The 19538-nt window shown below is 39.3% G+C and overlaps 1 protein-coding gene across 2 annotated transcripts in view; it reads right to left on the bottom strand.

The window, feature by feature from the left end:
• MND1 (meiotic nuclear divisions 1) overlaps nucleotides 1-15265 on the bottom strand; it is a 54092-nt gene extending 38827 nt beyond the window's left edge. The window contains exons 1-4 of one of the 2 annotated variants that reach the window (XM_063309667.1): nucleotides 15135-15265; nucleotides 11254-11319; nucleotides 9193-9250; nucleotides 7407-7555 (exon numbers count right to left, since the gene is read on the bottom strand). In XM_063309667.1, coding sequence (XP_063165737.1) covers nucleotides 7407-7555; nucleotides 9193-9250; nucleotides 11254-11319; nucleotides 15135-15137 — 276 coding nt within the window. In that variant the 5' untranslated portion in view covers nucleotides 15138-15265. Of the gene's footprint in view, nucleotides 1-7406; nucleotides 7556-9192; nucleotides 9251-11253; nucleotides 11320-14425; nucleotides 14539-15134 lie in introns of those variants that run through there. The other variant, XM_063309666.1, reaches the window with a different exon arrangement.
• Nucleotides 15266-19538: the final 4273 nt, after the last annotated feature.

Below are 19538 nucleotides of genomic sequence, written 5' to 3' on the forward strand. Positions count from 1 at the left end.
ATGTGTTTGGGTTATGTGCTCTGCTCAAGGACTTTTCCCGCGGACCATCAGAAGCCGTTAGGAGCACCTGGGATTGTGAGCCTGGGAAGATTCTACAGGGGAGGGATCTTGTTTGTACCAAGGGTTTTTAGTTTGCATTTGGCGTGCTTTTCCCATTCTCAGCTTTCTTTGTGATCCTGCATACTATTCTTTAATAAATCAGATATCTTTGTGATCCTGCTTATGAGTCTGATGGTGTTTTAGAATAGGCAATCCTTACATAAAGCTGAGAATCACCAAAGTTGTACCGTTAGCTCCTACCAAGATTAGTTTCTTGTGAGGGAAAACAGTTAACGATGGCCGAATCCAAACTCACGACCGGGAGACTTGAGGAGCTGACTGGCTTGATGCCCGAGTCAACGGTCAGGAGCGGAGAACTGAGCCTCACCCCAGAACCTTCAGGTTTCCGGCAGGATTCGAGTTCCAGCCCTGAGGTGTAGGAATCCGACGATGGGAGAGCACCAGAGCAACCGGCACCCAGTGAATCGCCCGCAGAGTTGATCACCTGGGATGAAATGGGAGAACGCCAGCCAGGGACATTCCAGGGTTCCTGGAAGTATCGGTTCCCACTGACCCCAAACGTAGAATCTACCACAGTATCAGCAGGGAGACAGACTAACGCGTGAGGGAGGGAGGAATCTCAAACCCCTGAAAGGGTAAGAGTGGTAGAGGCCAAATTAGAATCGATGGAGTACATGCTAAAAAACCTGTCTCTGTCATGTGGGGGGCAGCCGAGGCACGAAGGAGATTCCAGCTCCACACAATCATCTTCCATCCCTCACCCGGACCGCCGGCGGAGCGGGGCCGGAGACAGCACTGGGATGAATCTCCACCCCGCAGAGTTCGACCATCAGTGTCCCCAACCCGAGGAGGGAGAACTACTGTAACCTGGGGCCCAACCACTCAAGCAGCTGCTAATTCAGCTTCAACAGGAGCAGGGGTGAAAGACTTTTATGTCAAGTTTGATGGGGATCCAACTAAGTTGTCTTTCTTTCTCACTAATGCTAAAAGTTATATGAGGCAGTTTGGACCATACTTCCCTTCCGAAGAGGCTAAAATAACTGCCATTGCCACCAAGCTGAAGGGACGAGTGGCTGACTGGTATGTTCAATTAAGTGAGGCTGACTCCCCTGAGCTTGAGGATTTTGAGGAATTCATGTGGGCGTTAAAGCTGCATTTTGAGGATCCTCTAGCCAAGACAAGGACTAAAAAGGCACTGAAGGATCTTACCCAGGGCCAACTGTCTGTAGCTGCTTACGCCCTGGAGTTTAAGGCTTTAACTGGGAAAATCCCCGACTGGTCTCAGTCAACCTTAATAGAACGGTTTAAAGAGGGACTCAACAGGGACGTCCTGCGATGGGCATTGTGTAGAGACAACCCAGAGACATTGTACGAATGGATCTGTCTGGCCAGCAAAGCTGAGCACGCCCAGCATACCTACATGCAAACCAAATGACCTGAAAAACAACCAGCCACCATGAGGGGACCCCGAAGTGCCACAACTGCTACCCGGCCAGGCTATAGAGCCTGGGAAGAGGAGCGAGATCGGCGCTATGCGAGGAATCAGTGTCTCCGATACAGAAAGGAAGGGCATCGAGCAGTTGATTGCCCAAAAGCCAAGGCTGGAGACCAAGCGGGCAAGCTGCTGGCCAAATCGCCGCCCCCCTTGCGGCAGATGGCAGCAGCCAAGGGGGCAGCCGATGCTGAAGAAGTACTCTACTTCTAGGGAGAGGCTGAAGACGACTCTAAGGAGCTGGCAGGAAACGCCAGCCACCTGCCATGAAGAGCACCTGCGGGCAGGTGGAGGAGGATGGGCGCAAGGATGCTATGGTGAGTGCTGACTGTCCCACTCTAGCAGTGAAAGTGAAATTGGGCTCCCGCACAAAGACTACAGAGGTCTGGGCTTTAGTTGACTCTGGGTGTTCCAGGTGTCTGATTCACCCTGATCTGGTTGCTGCTTTGGACCTGCCTAGCTTCCCCCTCCAGCAGCCTTTGATCTTCACACAGTTGGATGGTTCAACGGTGGGGGGGGGGCGCGGCGGCGACCCATTTCACTGGAACTGTCGCAATGCAAATGGGCAGCCACCGTGAGACTTTAAAATTTATAGTAGCACCTGTTGGCAACCCTTTGGTAATTCTGGGGATTCCCTGGTTGACCTATCGAAGCCCACATATAAATTGGGAACACAGAACTCTGACTTTTAAGGATGGGTTTTACCAAGCCCCTACCGCGGAGAGGGCTTCAAGCGCAGGGGTTGGAAGGGCTGCAATTGCCACGCCGCACCCTAATTTGGCACGTTTAGAAGGCTTGCCCGATTGATACCAAGATTTTGCAGACGTCTTTGGAGAAATGGAAGCAGATCAGCTAGCCCCCCCATTGGAAAACTGATTGTGCCATAGAGTTGATTCCTAACGCTCAATTGCCCAAGCCAAAAATTTATCCAATGACTCAGAAGGAGCTTGGGGCATTATGGGACTTTATCAACAAAAATCTGTCAAGGGGTTTATTGAACCTGCAAATTCCCCAGTTGGGGCCCCTGTGCTATTCCGGGAAAAGAAAGATGGCACGCTTAGACTCTGTACGGACTATCGGGGGTTAAATTCTGTCTCGATCTACAACAAATATCCTCTGCCACTAATGAAGGACATGTTAGCTCATTTGTCAAAGGGCAAGATTTTCTCCAAGCTCGATCTTTGTGAAGCCTATTTTCGCATCCGCATACAAGCTGGAGACGAGTGGAAAACTGCTTTTAATTGTCCACTGGGTTCATTTCAGTACAAAGTCCTCCCTTTTGGTTAGCAGGGGTGCCCTGAGTCTTCATGCAATTGATTAATGAAGTATTACATGATCATTTGTTTAAAGGGGTCCTGGTTTATTTGGACGATGTGCTCATTTACACTGAATCCGAGGAGGAACACGAACGCCTTCTCAAACAGGTATTAAGTAAGCTTAGAGATGCCAAGCTTTATGCCAAGCTTTCCAAATGTGAATTTCCCAAAACCCAACTTGACTATCTAGGCTATAGGGTATCTGACAAGGGCATTGAAATGGACCCTGAAAAAATTCAGGCAATTTTAAGTTGGGAACATCCCCGCACCCGGAGGCAACTGCAAAGTTTCCTAGGGTTCAGTAATTATTATTGGCAATTTATCCAGGAGTTTGCTGAGATTGCTTTGCCCCTTACTGACTTTCTACGTATCAAGGGTTTGGGGGAGACGCAATGTAAAAAACCCTGGGGCTGTGCTGAATTGGACGCCTGACTGCCAGGCAGCATTCGAGAAGTTAAAAACCCTCTTTGTCATGAGTAAGGATGGCGAGCAGGGGGCTCCCATCCAGACTGTCAAGCCCATGCGTAGCACTGATGAATTGTTCAGCCATTCAAAGAGACACAGATCGGGACCGCCTTAACCCTGGGGGGTTATATGTCTGGGTTTTCCCACGCTTCTTCAGTTTGTTAGGATTCCTGTTAAGTACTAGCAATAAATATTAGAGACCAGTTCCTTGTCTCAGTGTGTTTCCTGGTTGTTAGGACACTCTTCACTGCTGAGTGAAGTGATCAGTGTGTTTTCTGTTCCATTCTGAACCCTGACTGGAAGTGATCTTGATATTCTTCTTCCTCTAGAATATTCTGAAGATAATTCCAAACACTGTTTCAACAACCCTTCTCCAAAAGGGGAGATTGGAAACTGGACAGAAGGTGTCCAGTGTGGCCAGATCAAGAAATAGTCTTTTCAACAGAAAGTGTACAACCATCTCTTTCAAGGAAGGTGGCTTCAGAGAGGCATTAACTAACTCCCAAAATCCAGTTGCACAAACCCTGTTCAGCTGTCCAAAGGAACTAGAAAGGGCAATGATCCAACCTACAAATGGAAGAGCTCATACTACTGAGCACCCTATCCATTTCCTCAGGTTTCACAAACTCAGAAGAATTCCAAGTTTCATTACTTCACTTACAGGTAGTCCTTGTTTAGTGACTGCCTCATTTAGCAACCATTTGCAGTTACAACAGTGATGAAAAAGTAACTTTGCAATCAATCCTTGCATTTCCAACCTTCACAAATCTGTAAAGCAAAGGAATGTTGAAGTAAGACCATAGCACAGTTGAAATTTCACTTAGCAACTGAGTTGCCAGTACCAATTGTGGTCACTAAATGAGAACTACCTGTATTTTGCACTGGTTCTGTCCAACTGGCAGACCTGAGTGAATGCATGTGACTTTAACAGAAAAGAAACCTATCTGGCTGGCCTGCAACTGCAGTATCCAATCTGTCTTTCTCTAAATGGATCCAGTTATTTTGAACTGGACTGCAGGCAAGAACCAGGAATACACAGTCTTCCCCATTCTTATTACACTGTGTAGGCCTCAATCTGGTACTGCTGTTCAGTCTAATTTGGTCTTGTGCTATTGTCCTTCTAAGCATCTTTTCACACTTCAGCTTCTGAAGCTTATCTGTAAACCAGGGAGCCAGCTTTGAATAGTGACCAGAAAGAGACCTCACAGGAACAATCCTGTTCAGTGCTTGTATTACCTCTTTTTCCAGAAATCAACCAGATGTATCCTGGAACAGCCCACTAGACTGTTGGGAAAAAAACCTCTAAGAAAAAAAATCAGGATCTACCAGCAGCTTGGGATGGACCATCATAATTGGTCCCTCATGTACACAGAGGTCCAATGTGCTTACAATCTGCAAAGGACAAATAATCAGATCTCATCTATTCCAAAGTAAAAACTAGGTCAAGCATGTGCCCTCCTTCATGAGTACTTAAGACATCCCCATGGTTGCTAGACCTTTCACCCCAGGCAAGGAGATTGAAGTCTAATACTAATAGCCTAAGCAATTCCAATACCATTCTACCAATACACTAACAGTAGCCACATTTGTCCCTCAGCCAACTTCACATACCAATACTTGCAAAGAATTACCTCAGGGCAGTAGTCACTAATAATTACAGCTATCTCTTCTTCCTAGCTGGACATTGTGGCAGGATGGCAGAATTCTGACAGGACTACATCCTCCTTTCAGCACAACCAGGTTTTAGTAATACACGCCAGGCCAGTGCATTCCTCCACCGCTAAATCATAGACCATGCCATATTTTACTGTACTACCAGCATATTTTACTGTACTACCAAGGCACCCAACCATTTATCATCTGGCTGCAGGGATGAGGTACTTAGTTAGAAGGAATCTATACCAATGGGTGGATCTCCTTTCTTCTGCAATTGCCTACACACAGTGGTCCTCCACCATATCTTCTTTTGTCTGTCTCTTATTAATATGGCTTCAACTTCTTTTGCCCCTCCCTCCAAATTATCCCCCCTAGCATATTACCTAACTACTCCCTCAAACCTCCAGCATTGCCTGTAATGTGCATAGCACATCTTCCCATAATACACTCACTCACATCTTCCACCAACTACCTATTCCTGCACTGTCACTCTCACCTACTGACCTCCCATCCTCCACAACCTATACAACACCCTAACAAATACCCATACACAATGTCCACATGACCCAACCCACCCTAACCCTAACCCTGAGTGACTGGTGCTCTATACTGTGTATGAAAATTCATTCCCCTGTTCTCTCACTCCTGGGTGGAAGTCTCCACTCTGCTCCTAATTTCTTACTATGGTAGCCAAAACTTCCAGTCCCAGTTCCAAATTCACAATCTTTCAATCTGTTCAGAAATCACTATCACTCCAATGAGACTAATCCTTTACTGCCATCTCTGAACACCATAGCCAGATCAGCTTCCACCAGAGCCTTCTCAAACTTTCAGTCATCTCCTGCTTGAGCCTTAATCCTTAGACATCTATACCACCCATTTTCCAAATTTCCTGTCCTCTATTCCTCTCAAAGGTTTCTGCTGAAATACTTCCCCTCACACAGGCTATATTTTCTTCACCAATTTGTTCTGGTTGTCTCTTAATGGGTTTTCCATGGCTGATAGATCCAAAATGGTTGTTACTGATACTTCTTGAGTATCACTGTTCCATGTAGAATTAATATATATGACTTGTCTCCCTTCTTATTACTTCTACGATGTCCAAGACTGAGAAGGATCTACCTCTACAGCAAGTCAGCTCTGAGTCCAGTCCATTGTACCAGCTGGTCTTCACCCCTGTTCTTTTAGTACCATCAACCCATTCCCCACTATCATAAAACACATCCAGCTTCTTCTCAATCTTGTCTTGAATTAGACAGCCTCTCCACCCACCCCCTTCTTGATCCCTAAATCTCACTTTTTATATAATTAGTGGTCAATACGCAAATAAATGGGAAGAATATTTTTTCTGAAATATATTTTTATCCAAATATTTTAGAAATCATTTTTTTGCTATCATAGGATGCTGGAGGTTCTTGTCTCTTTCCCTCATGTTACCATTGACACTGAAATAAAAGGCTATTAGTTGAAGTCCAGAAAATTTATTAAGATATTTTTAAATTAAAAGAACTTTTGCACAATTATTTAATATGATGTTCCATTCTACAGCTAATTATTTGATGCAAGACAAACTACATGCATTCCAAACAAACCTTATTGAGAGGCATATATGCATTTCTTTATTTTCTACTACAAATGACTACAAATGTAGACATCTAAACAAGAACATAAGCAGCAAAGCTGTATTTCAACCTGATGGATGGCACTCTAAAAGGCTTGGGAAAAATGTAAGTTTGAGATACTTTTCCAGTGAAGGAATGTTATAGTACTTTAAAAATCCTCTCAATGAAGAATAATCTAATTGTGTTAAATAACCAGTTTAAATGTAAAGCATCTTGTTCATTCATCATAGTTGAGAGATCAAGAACAGTCTGTGGGATTGTGCATTCTCATTCCCCCTCCCCAACATTTCCCTCTAAGACACAACTTTTGAAAGGGAACCATCCATTACTTCATTGCTTCACCATAGTTAACTCTTATATATGCATTGATGCTAACTATAGCTAAGGATATAAAGAGGAGACTCACAATCCAGAAATTATGATAACTATAGTGAAGGCTATAAGGATCAAGTGATATCTAGAACGTGTAAACCAAATTTAAACCTTTCAAAACATTATAGTTACAAAATAATTAATGTGTCTTTTACCTGCTATTAAACAAACAGCTTATACAGATGTCTAAGATCTAAGCACTAGCTTATATGTATGACTCAAAACCACTGAAAGACTCAGCACTAAATACTGTAAATAATATTTGAGACAAAAAGCCAGTAAGTTGAAATAATATAAATTAAGCAAAACACTTAAAAATAATAATGATACAGTGCAACAAAATTCAATGGGAAACACTTTTTTGGAAATAGATCGGCTTTCAGCAATCACTGTATTTGTTTAATAAGAGGCAAGTAGAATTACCTGATTCTGCAGTTCTTCCATTTTACATTTTCTTGTGTGCAATGCTTTACTTGGGAAAGCCCAAAAATAATTCGAAGTTCCAATCCTATCAGTGTCTACCATACCATCATCAACTAAGCTTTGTAAGATATCCTTCACTGACATAGCCGCTGTCAAAGAAATAATTATTATTATTTTGAAAGCTTACATAGATTGGGGAAAGCTAATTATTTATTAAAACATCAAAGAACATAAGAAGGATCCAGGATGTCTTTTGAGACATTTTCAACAATTCCTGTAAACTTTGCAAATCACTACAAAATAGCAGATGATAAATTAGGCTTGCTTATACGTATAGCAAACCAACGAACAGAGTTCCATTAAAATCGCTGCTATGAAAAGATGGCAAAAAAGATTAATTCACATAGCTTTTTCCTCCAGGAAACTAAATTTGTAAAGAACAACAGAGTACCAATGGGCCAATTCTAATTCTGTTAAGTACACGGAACAAATATCAAGAGGACGCTTCAGTACAGTACAGAGCAGTTTCTAAATTCTCCCGAGTCCACTGTTTTTTCTCTAAAGGAACCCAGAAAGAACATTGGTTTTAAATTAAATTTCCCATTAGTGTATCTAATACAATGTACTGTTCTGAACTAGTTAACACTGAAAATTTAACTCAGGTTTACAAAGTCAGTCCCCCTCCCAAATGCATATTATGTAACATAGCTCAAATATTGCAGACAATCTGCAGAATAAATAAATGGTAATACTGTTGAGAGTGCCTTTACCTCTATCTCTGTTATCCATACTGAACACAGAAGTAATGTAACTGAATTGACCTGTCATACTGGCCAAGAAACAGGCATTGAGGGTTATGTTTTAGTACACACCCCAAACATTTACATACAATATATTATGCATTCATCAAAAAATAGTAATTAGTTTTGTAAGCAATTATGACTTGTAGAGATATAAATCTGAATTAAGGGAAAGCCAAATCTACTAAATGTAGGGCATCAAAAAGGAGCTCCATCTTCCATTAGAAATTCCTTGCTAGCAGTATGGTCAATAGATTTTGCTTCTCCATTATCCACTTGACCTACAACTGTCTATTTCACTGCAGAACAAGAGAAAGGTCATAGAATTTAAATAGATATACTGTATATAATAGTATATAATAGTATATATAGAATTCATACAAGTGGTAGAAATAGTTGGTTAATCTCCTAATTTATTACCTGTTCCTATGTTACAATCAAGTAGGATTCTCTAATGGATTTTAAAAGCACCTCAGGTCTTTGTGACCATATAAATGCTAATTTGTGTCCTCCTGTCAAACAGCATGTAAAATATGCAGCAAACTGAAAACACCATGAATTCATAAAATGCATAGAATTCATAAAAAAGGACCAGTTTGGTGTAGTAGTTAAAGTGCTGGCCTAGAAACCAGGAGACTGTGAGTTCTAGGCCACCCTTAGGCATGAAAGCTGGCTGGGTGACCTTGAACCAGTCCCTCTATCTCAGCCCAACTCACCTCACAGGGTTGTTGTTTTGGAAAACAGGACGCAGGAGTACTAGGTATGTTCGCCACCTTGAGTTATATATAAAAAAAGGTAGAATATACTACTACTACTTCTACTACTATTATTATTATTTCTTGCATAATCCCAGTTAATCCTATTTTCAGACTTCTGTGGGAATGACGATTTTGGAAAAAACAAAACAAACAAACAAACAAACAAACCAAAAAACCCAATTACAGTTAGGGCTCAAGCTTAGTAACAAGACAAATCTAGGTACTCACTTATTCCTTTCTCTTTGGAAGCGATTTTCTCAATATCCTTTAACTGGAATACATCTTTCTGTTACCAAAAAAGAATGAAGAAAAAAGGAAACAAATTTACACTCTAACAACAGTAATGAAAATGCAAAATACACAGCATACTCTATATTTTCCTCCTCTATAATAAGGACTTCCCATTTCAAGACAACAAACAATTATTTTTAAACTTATATAAAACATCTCATTTTCACCCACAATCAGGAGAAGTAATCTCATTTATTACCTGTTCCTATGTTAGCATCAAGTAGGATTTCCTAATGAATTTTAAAAATACCTCAGGTCTTTGTGATCATATAAATGCTAATTTGTGTCCTACTGTCAAACTTGTAAAATATGCAGCAAACTGAAAACACCAGCACTTAAATTAGTTTTACCATTGCAGAGAAATCTGCATTTAGTTCTATGTCTTGCCTTTGTAATGTGTTGTATTATGTTGAAGTTATAGACCTTTTTATCAAGTTTTACCTGCTCTGGCTTCCACTACTAAATACAGGAGGTACAGTAGAAGAGAGGTAAACAATACAAAAAGTACAGAGTAAAGTACATTTTGTAGTTTGTTCCTATTACAGCAAAGGGCAAACATTACTGAATTTTTTTTATGAGTTCAGTTCTTCTCTCATAACTCATTGGAAGAGTTAAAGAAACAAAACTATGTTAAAAATAATCATTTCAACCAGACTATCAGAAGACATTTTCTGATAAGAATTAAAAAACCATCCATCCTACGGCTTGTATTTCTTCAAAGTTGCTTTTTCCCCCCAAGACATATGCATTTCTCTGCTCCTAAACTAACTGCATCCTGTTATTCACTGAATACCAGTCACTGTATTTCTTCTTCATAAACATTTTTAGATAAGTGATATCCATAACTGTTAATGTGTGTGCATCTGATCTAGAATTATTCGTTTCAGATATCAGATTAGATGAAACTGTTGCTACAGGAGCATGTACAGGAATACCTTTAAAAACCACCTGATATGGACAATAATCAACAAACATTTGTGAAAGTAGGAGAATTACATTTGTTTTTACATTTGGAAAGCACTAAATTAAATGTAATTCTTTTGTTTTGCACTCCACAGTGCAAAAAAAAAAAACTCCTGCAGCCAGTTTTATACAGACTAAACTGTACGAATACCAAAATATGATTATTTAGTATTTTTTTCTATCAAGCTAAGACTCCTATATATATCTGGAGCTGAAAAGATCTGGAATACCATTAGATGGCTTTAAAGAATTAGTTATCAGCTTTTTGCCATCTAGTCATCATCTCGACTTCTGCACCCACACAAGGTAGATCTCAGCACATTCCTTGTCTGCCAAATTAACAAGACACAGAACACATACCCTTCATATGCAATTCAAAATAAAGTACCATAAAATATCTAAACCTATTAACCCACAAGACATTTTAATGTATAGCACTGAAATATTATATAATTCAGAGCTCTACACATAAAAATATGGTAATATTCCAAATTAAAAAGCTGTTTATTTATGGATATAGCTTCTTTGCTCCACCGTTCATGATGCAAATAAACTAACAATTTAGGAAGTCTTTAATAACCATGCTTCCTGATTCATCAGCCTTTTTATCTATACTTAATTAAGAGTTACTTGATTTAAATTTGGCTTCGCCAAACAGCTCCCTCAAATCGAGATAAAAATGTATAAAACACTGTACAGAGTTGTCAAAATAATTTGGGATGTCTTACATTAAAAGGCAATTTATCAAAGGTCAGTTGTCAGACTGGAAGTGGAATTCAAGAAGTGTTCATCATACCACAGGCAGCATCCAAGTCAAAGATTTTCATGCTGCTTTTGACATGGCCAGCTCTCCACATAAGCTGAGTTTACATGATAAAATCTTCTCAGGCATCATGGAAGTGTCTACAGCCATTAGTATATAGCAAGGACCTTTGATCAGTCCTCTTGGCATCTGCATGTTTTCAAATCAGACTCCCTGTTTCTTAAAGTAAAATCATCCAAAATAACAGAAAGCAACAGCAAAATATCACTTACCGTTTCAAAAAAGATTTCCATCATCCGAGTTCTCTTCTCTTCAATGCTCAGACCTCTTTTCTTTGACTAAATAGGAAAACCCATGCTACATAAGTAATACTACTTTCAAAACCAAAAATCTTAGATATATATATGAAGGACTACATTGAGAGACTGAAGATTTTCAAGATATCTAAAGGGCATCAGTTTGGGTACACTTTGTGAGAACTTCTCACACAATTCATTTTCAGAGTTTTAGGACCAGTTTGGTCTAGTGGTTAAGGCAATAGGCTAGAAACCAGGAGTCTGTGAGTTCTAGTCCTGCCTTAGGCATGGAAGCCGGCTGGGTGACCTTGGGCCAGTCCCTCTCTCTCAGCCCAACTCACCTCACAGGGTTGCTGTTGTGGGGCAAATAGGAGGAGGAAGGAGTATTAGGTATGTTCCCTGCTTTATTTATAATAAAGGCGGGATATAAAAATAAATAAATACTTGCATGTAAAAGATGCATCTCTGGTTTCAGCCATAGAAATTAGTTTTATATATGTTTATCTGCATAGATTTTACCACCTATAATAATCCAGTATTGTGTCTTTTATTCAACCCAGAATATCAATATATACAGCTGCTACAAAACTGATAAGACAGTCAGAGAATATAAAACCTGCTTCTGATGTGTATGTTTCATTACTCATGTTTAAAATACAAAGAATATGTAAGAATACAAAGAACTGTATTCTACAATGTGTAGACACTGTAGAATCATATATTTATTTAACAGATTTTTATATTAGTTCATAATTAACGTCCATAGGCATGTTACAATACAAAAACATAAAACAATTTAACACAAAACAGAATGTATAATCAAAGTTTGGTTGATTCATAAAGTAAATTTATAAATTACAAAATAAAATAAACATATAAAACAAACTCACAGCCACTTCGAAATAAACAGATTTTTTAAAACAGACAGGACCAAACTACAGGGTATGCCCAAAAGACACATTTTATATAATATTTTAATATTTCCATATTGAATACACACACAAAAGCAACCTGCAGTTTTGTTGACATAAAAGTGTAGGAAATAAGCAAACACGACTGAACAGATTAAAAAAAAATAACAAACAAGAGCCTCTTTTTCTACAAGACTCCCATTTGCTTCATAAGGTCAATTGGGAAGTCTGACTGCAGCTGTTGCTGAGCCAACTGGTAGCATCTCATGTATTTTATAATTGCCACTGAGTTTTAGAATATGCTGTCTACTGAGATTAAAGGCCTGACCTCTCTGGTGTCTAAAACACAGTTCTGTAACTAGGCTTGTGGACAATATTTTAACCAAGATCTGTTTTCTTCTTCTTTCCTACTAATAGTATTTTGGGTGAAGTTGTGTTCTCCTCCTTTGATAGTTAATTATGACTCTTTTAGCACATATATGACTAAAATCAGACAGGTAAGTTATCTCTGTGAATATTCACATTTGAACAATATATGGGGCTATATATTAATAATTTTTTTCAATTATTAGATCTAAACATTTATCTCATATATTTTTCTTATTTGTTTGTATTTCTTCTTTGAAAAATGTCAGTTTGGGCATGAATAACCATGCTACATCTTCTACATGAATGCATAAAAGTTAGGTTGCCTGCAATTCCCTTATCTTCCTTCAGAAAACCTTAACTCTTCTATTGTTCAGTGCCTCTTTAGCAAATCTTTTGCTTCTCATGTATTTATGAATATTTTACTTTGTAATGTTTTTAGGAACTTAACAACCCCATGATAGCTGTGTCAGTCTATGTGAGAACAGAAATCTAACATATTTCTATGGCAATACCTTTTTACAACCAACCAAAGGGTGTGCAAGTTGTCAAATTCTAGAAAATTATTGCACACATGCAAATACTGGCCATATTATACTGCTAGTCTATTTTCACACCTGCTTGTTAATTCTTGTCATCCTAAGAGTTTTGAGAAACATTACATAGAGAACTAAAATGCACTAAAAAAGTCCAAAGCTACTGTGAAAGAAATTGTGACTAAGACACGTATTACAGTACTGTCATGCAATGACAGCCATGATAAAGCAACCCATTTTCCTTCTATAGTATCAATTTCGTCAGCAATCAAGTTACATAAACCAAAGTTGTGAGAAGAGACAATGCTAACTATTGAAGGTACTATTATACTTGCCTGGCAATGCTTTTATTTATATACCCTTTAACCTATTATGATGACTTATTATTAAACTGTGTGGGCAGCAACAGGTGTTAAATTTCAAAAACCCAATAGCAAAACATTAGCTAAACTTTCAACAACAGGATTTAAGACTAGTAGTTGTAAACGACTTGTTTAAAATATTTTTCCATCCTGATTTAACTGGCAGTGGTCCAAGTTATTTCCTGCACAGCTATATACACCATAATGTGTGTATGTTGTGTTTTTACTGGTTGGGTATATAAAAAGATACCTTTTCTGTATGCATTTCCCTGCCTTGATTAGAAGCTTTACTGTTCAATAAACAGAATTGGAAAGGGATGATATCAAATCATAATCCCCCGCACAAGATTATTACCTAGGGTTTTTTAAAGTTAGTTTATTCTTTTATTTCCAGGATTAATATTCCACTCACTTCCATAGAAGAGAGATCTTTCAACAGCTGTTAATTATGATACTGTAAAGACAATTCCTGGACAAATAATGTGAAAGAATGTCCATTACCATTATGGATCTCTCAAGGATTGGTGCCTCAGTCTGCAAAACCCAGAAGCAGAGGCACAAAACTAACAAAAAAGAGTTTAAAGAGTGGAGGGGATTTATTCTGAGTGATTAACATACCCCATGCAGCATACCACCATGTTGGGATTATGAAAGGTGAAAGGTCCCCTGTGCAAGCACCGAGTCATGTCTGATCCTTTCGGGGAATGCCACTTTGCAATGTTTTCTTGGCAGACTATATCGGGGTGGTTTGCCATTGCCTTCCCCAGTCGTTACATTGGGATTACTAGATGTAATAATTAAAGCGTTCAGCATCAGAGTATGGATTGTGTGTATTTTACAGAGCCAATGTAGTGAAGTGGCTAAACAAGTACTGGTCTGAGATTGGGCAGTTATAGTACTCATTTACTCTCCCCTCCATCAAAGTATGTGATTGGCTTCTGTATGAACAAGGGGGTGCTGGAAATACACATACCTGAAAGGGGAGACATACTGTGAAAGCTCCATTCATCTGTCAAACTCACGTAGTGATACTGGTATTGATTCTCTCTCAAACCCACCTCACAGGTTGTTACAAAGATCAAATGCAAGGGTGAAGGTGTAAGTAAACAAATGACCAGCTTAGTTTTGTTCTAGTCTTTCTATTATATTGGGTGTGGGTAATCAACTTGAGAGATCAAGCTTTCTGTCACTTACAGATCAGTGCCCCCTTCCTTAGGAGAACGTCTTCTGGAGTTCAAAGCCATTTACTTCTAGGCGAGGGGCTTGCCTATGACACTCCCAAGTAGGTTGGCTGCAACTACATCCGCCCCCGTCACGACTCGCTAGCTGAAGATAACGGGGTTACGCTTAAACACGTCAGAAGGTATCAGGTGGGGTAGGCTGATAATTGAAACCTAATTTTCTACAAGCCCGACTAAGCTGATAAGCCCTCAAGGGAACAGGTTTGATTACACCAGCTTCTTCCATCCGTGCGTTGGACTCCAGTTCCCACTTTCCCCAGGCACCTCAACGGGTGCTGGACGTGATGGAAGCTGTGGTTCAACTTATCTGGAGGAGGCCAGGCGATGCTCAGGGGAAGTACACATTCAGTCGATCGAGGCCTTACAGCCCGCCGCAGGAGCGGTGAGCGCCCGGGAAAAGAGCGAGCTAGAAACCTCGCAGGCCCACGCGGTCCAGCTTACCATCTCGCTTCCTCCTACCCGCGCCGGGTCTTCCTCCCAAGCGCGGGAACGTGATTTGAGCGGGGAAAGCAGCGGGAAACGGTTCCGCCTCCTTGACAAGAAAGCGCCACCTGATGGCGCTCAGCTGTGTTTGCTCCTCACCAGTGGATTTGTGGGGATGAGACGGCCCCGCCCTTTCCTTCGGTTGTTTGCACTGCCCCATAGAGATAAAAAAAGGAAGCAAACATACAGAAAACGAGCATGGATACACGGACGCTCTCTTAAGTTCTGCAAGTATTCGGCAGAACAATTTCTCCCCTCCACCGTTAAGACATAGCATTATTAATACTTCTTAATACAGTAGTTACCTTGCTCCATAGAAACGTTCACAGTCTAATGGATATCTATACGATAATAGTGCGTCACTTCTTTATGCATTAATTTCATACTTGGAGTAGCATATGGAATACTTTTTATGGCATACTAGTGTATGGTTTACATATTTAATTTCTGCTCCTACGATCAGAGCCAGTTTAGTCTAGTGGTTAAGGTACCAGGCTAAAAACCGGGAAATACTGAGTTCTAGTCCAGCAAGAAAGCCCGCTTGGTGACTGAGCCAGTCGGCTCAGTTTACCTCCCAGGGTGGTGGTTGTGGGGAAAATAGGAGGAATGTTCCCTGCCTTGAATTATTTGCAAAATTAATAAAGGCGGTTTTTTTTAAAAAAAAAAGTGCTAACAAAAACATTTTTTTCCTGAAATGACAGGAATATTAATACTGAAACCAGAACCAATACCGATTCTCTTTTTTGTACTTGTTTTACTTTCAGGTATTCCTAATCAGTTTATTAAAAACATAGAATTGAAAAAACTGAAAATTAAGTTTATAAAAAGGCATCTAGACTATGGAGGCTAAAATTCCAAAATGATAGCTACACTTATTAAGACCGATCACTCTTGAGACATATGGGATCACCTATCTGGCGTTTGCAATTAAATAGCATATTTTGTCACCCATCTCTGACAAATTGTCTGAGATAATATAGCTGCTCTGAAAAAGTTTTTATATCTTCACTTGAAGACCATCACTGTAAGAACACAGATTTAAAGGGATTCTTCTGGGGCTTTTCACAGCCTTGGTTTTCACCACTGTAAGTACTTGGTATTACCTGTTCACGCTTACCCACAAGTCAAGTTCATTTATAAACAAGTTAAATAGCTCAGTCCCAACAAATTCTTGATAGGTTCCACTTCTTTTTTTCATACACTGAAGAAATTGTCCATTTACTTCCATTCTTTGGGGTGGGGTGGAGTTTAGCGATTTCCCATGATCTCTAAATTTATTGAAGAACCATTGATGAACTTTAGCAAAAGCTCCAAGAGACAACTTTGTAAAAAGCATATGGAAAACCCAGGTATTCAATATTGACAGAGTCACTTCCATCCACATGCTTATTGACACTCAACTTTTATATTCTTCTAATATTGTGGTGGATTAGATATCTCTATTTGTGATTATTATTCCAGTACAATCTAGAAGTATTATTAGAGAATTGTGTAAGATGAAGGGTGTAACTTCTATTTGATATACTGTATTAGCAAATCAATGCAGGGTACATTACAGATCACTTAACTGCTCTTGCTCAGTTACTCTTTTGTATTGTGGACGTAGCTGAAACCTACAACGTATCATAGAATCATAGAGTTGTAATATACTTCAAAGGCCATCTAATCCAGTCCCCTGCAGGATTTGCTAAACAGGATTTGCTAGCCTATTTGAAGTCGTCCTGTGAAAGGAACCATACTTTGAGACCTTTCTGTTAACAGTTCCTTATATCAGCAAATTCCTCCGAATACCTAACCTGTGTCTACTTACCTGTAGAACCCACTGTTCTCTCTTCTATGATCTAAAGTATCTCGTTAGATACTTGAAGACCAGTAACACATCTCTTTTCCTCCCTAGACTAAATATATGTGCTAGACCTCTGCTGAACTTGGTCTTCTCCCTAACAAGCTGAGTCTCCCTGTTAGATGATGGAATCTCTGAGCAAAACACTGAGGCGAGAACCTACTGAAATCAGCAGTGGTGTCTGGTGTTAATTTAGTGGCCATCCACTGATCTCAGCATCCTGTTTGTGATGCCATAACTGGGAAAAACCTTCCTTCCTTAATCCCAATTTACAGGTAATACAACCAACAACTGAAAAATGCTTTGAAGTTTTTGTTTTTTTATATACTGTTTATATGTGTATACACACACACACACAATTGCTCTGTAGCTACAGGGTGTTCTCTTAGAGAAGACAAAACGTTTACACGCAAGCAAACAATTTATGTTAGTTTACATAGACTACATAACCTTTTTCTGCACACCTTATTAGGAACGAAGTGTTTGATTTAGGAAAAGAACAGCCTTGTAATTGATCATACATAGTTATACTTGCTTTTCTGTCCGGAAACTTGTACAAGACAGCAGTTTGGACAGAGAACTTGTTTCTAACTGTTGTATACCCTGTGTTCCTTAATGCTTATTCCCTGCTAGTACTTTGTTTTATGCAAGTTAGCTGCTATTATGATGGCTTCTACCTTATTCCATTGTGCACTGAAAATACTGCTTTCATTTTGTCTGCTAATATTTACTGATTTCAGGGTCCTGAAAGCTTCTTTTTCAGTCCTCTCACTATCTTGGTAGCCATTTGCCAATGTTCTTTTTAGACCACAGTTTTTCTTCCAGTTTGCCAATGTTCTTTTTAGACTTTATTTCCCAGAACTGCCCAGGGCAAAGTGGGACAATTACTTCCTGTGACCTGGACTTTCTTCCTGTAAATACATCCCAAAGTTGCATTTGACTTTTTAAGTAGCTGCTACACACTACTGGCTCCTCTTCAACTTATTAAAACACCCAGATCCTTTTCCCACATTCTACCACCAAGCCAGATCTCTGTCATCTTGTGCTTTTCATTTTTTTATCTCCAGATACAGGACTTTACATTTCAGCCCACATTCAAGCCTGTCTAAATCTTTTAAAACACATTCTTTTCCTTCTAAAGTAGGAACTCCTATTTTTGTGCCTTATGCAAGTTTAATAATCATATCTCCTCAACCTCTTCAACATTAATAAAAATGTTGAATAGAACAGGGCCTAGGACAGTCCTTTGGCACTAAACTATATACCACTTTCCACGCTGAATTGAAGCCATTTAAAAATATTCTCTGGGTGTGGCCATTTAGCTAATTATGAATCCATCTAACAGTTCTATCATTTACTTCATATTTTACCATTTTATTAATATGAGACTTCGACAAATGCTTTGCTAAGATCAAGGTATGCTGTGTCTATAGCATTCTCCCAATTTGTTAAAAAAGGAGATAAGTTATATATATGATACGATACATGGTTTCTAGGCAATAGGGTTTGTGACAAATCCATGCTGGCTCTTGTTAATTATGGCATTGCATCCAAATGTTCACAAATGTATTCTTTAGTCATTTGGGGCACAATGATGGCTAGCCAGGGTTTCATTTCCCTCTGAGGACAGATGTAAGTACATGTTTAGACATTCTTCCTTGTCACTGTCACCCATTACCAATCCACTTTCTTCTTGCAACAGAACTTGATTTTGCCCTTTTGTTCCTAATGAATCCATGACATACATTCTGGTGTTTTGGGACACTACTGACATGTTTGAGCTCATTCTGTGTTTGTCTTTCTGACAACACACATTTTTTTTTCCTTTGGTTATACACTCCTACTTCCATTTCCTATATACATCCCATTTTCTTTTCAGCATTTTAGAAAAGCTGTGTGTATTCTTCATCTCTTTAAATATCTACCTTTTCTCTTCTCCTCGTAGGAATTGGGTTTGCAATTCCCATCCCAAAGGATGTTTCCCATCCTTCATGCATGTCTCCCCCTCTGGATTTCTAGCCACTGAATCCACTCTACATTCCCTCAAAATGCATCAAAATCTGTTCTTTTGAAACCCAGTATACAAATCTGACTCTTAATTTGTACTCCCCTTGATGTCATGAAGTCAAAGATAACATGATTACCTTTTCTCCACAGTTCCAATCATCTCTTCACTTCTTCAACCAATTCCTCCCTGTTGGTAAAGATTAGCTATTATTGAGATAAAGATTCAGTAGAATCTTTCACTTTCTGACAAACAAAAGCAAGACAAGAATTTTTTGGACTCTAATTCCAGGCAAATTAAAATTTCCAGAAGGCGATAGAGTAGTTAAAATCTCTTTTTACTATTGCATGTCTTTGAAAATTTGGCAGTCTGACACAGAAAGGACTCACCAGTAACTTTTGAATATCTAGGTTGTCTATAATAAATTCCCACAATATCAATTTTGATTCTTTCTCCTTTTATTTTTACACAGATACTGTCAGTGGGATCCATGCTGATTCAATTATTTATATGC

Source organism: Candoia aspera, chromosome 8 (assembly GCF_035149785.1).
Source record: "Candoia aspera isolate rCanAsp1 chromosome 8, rCanAsp1.hap2, whole genome shotgun sequence".
Taxonomy (NCBI): Eukaryota; Metazoa; Chordata; class Lepidosauria; order Squamata; family Boidae; genus Candoia; species Candoia aspera.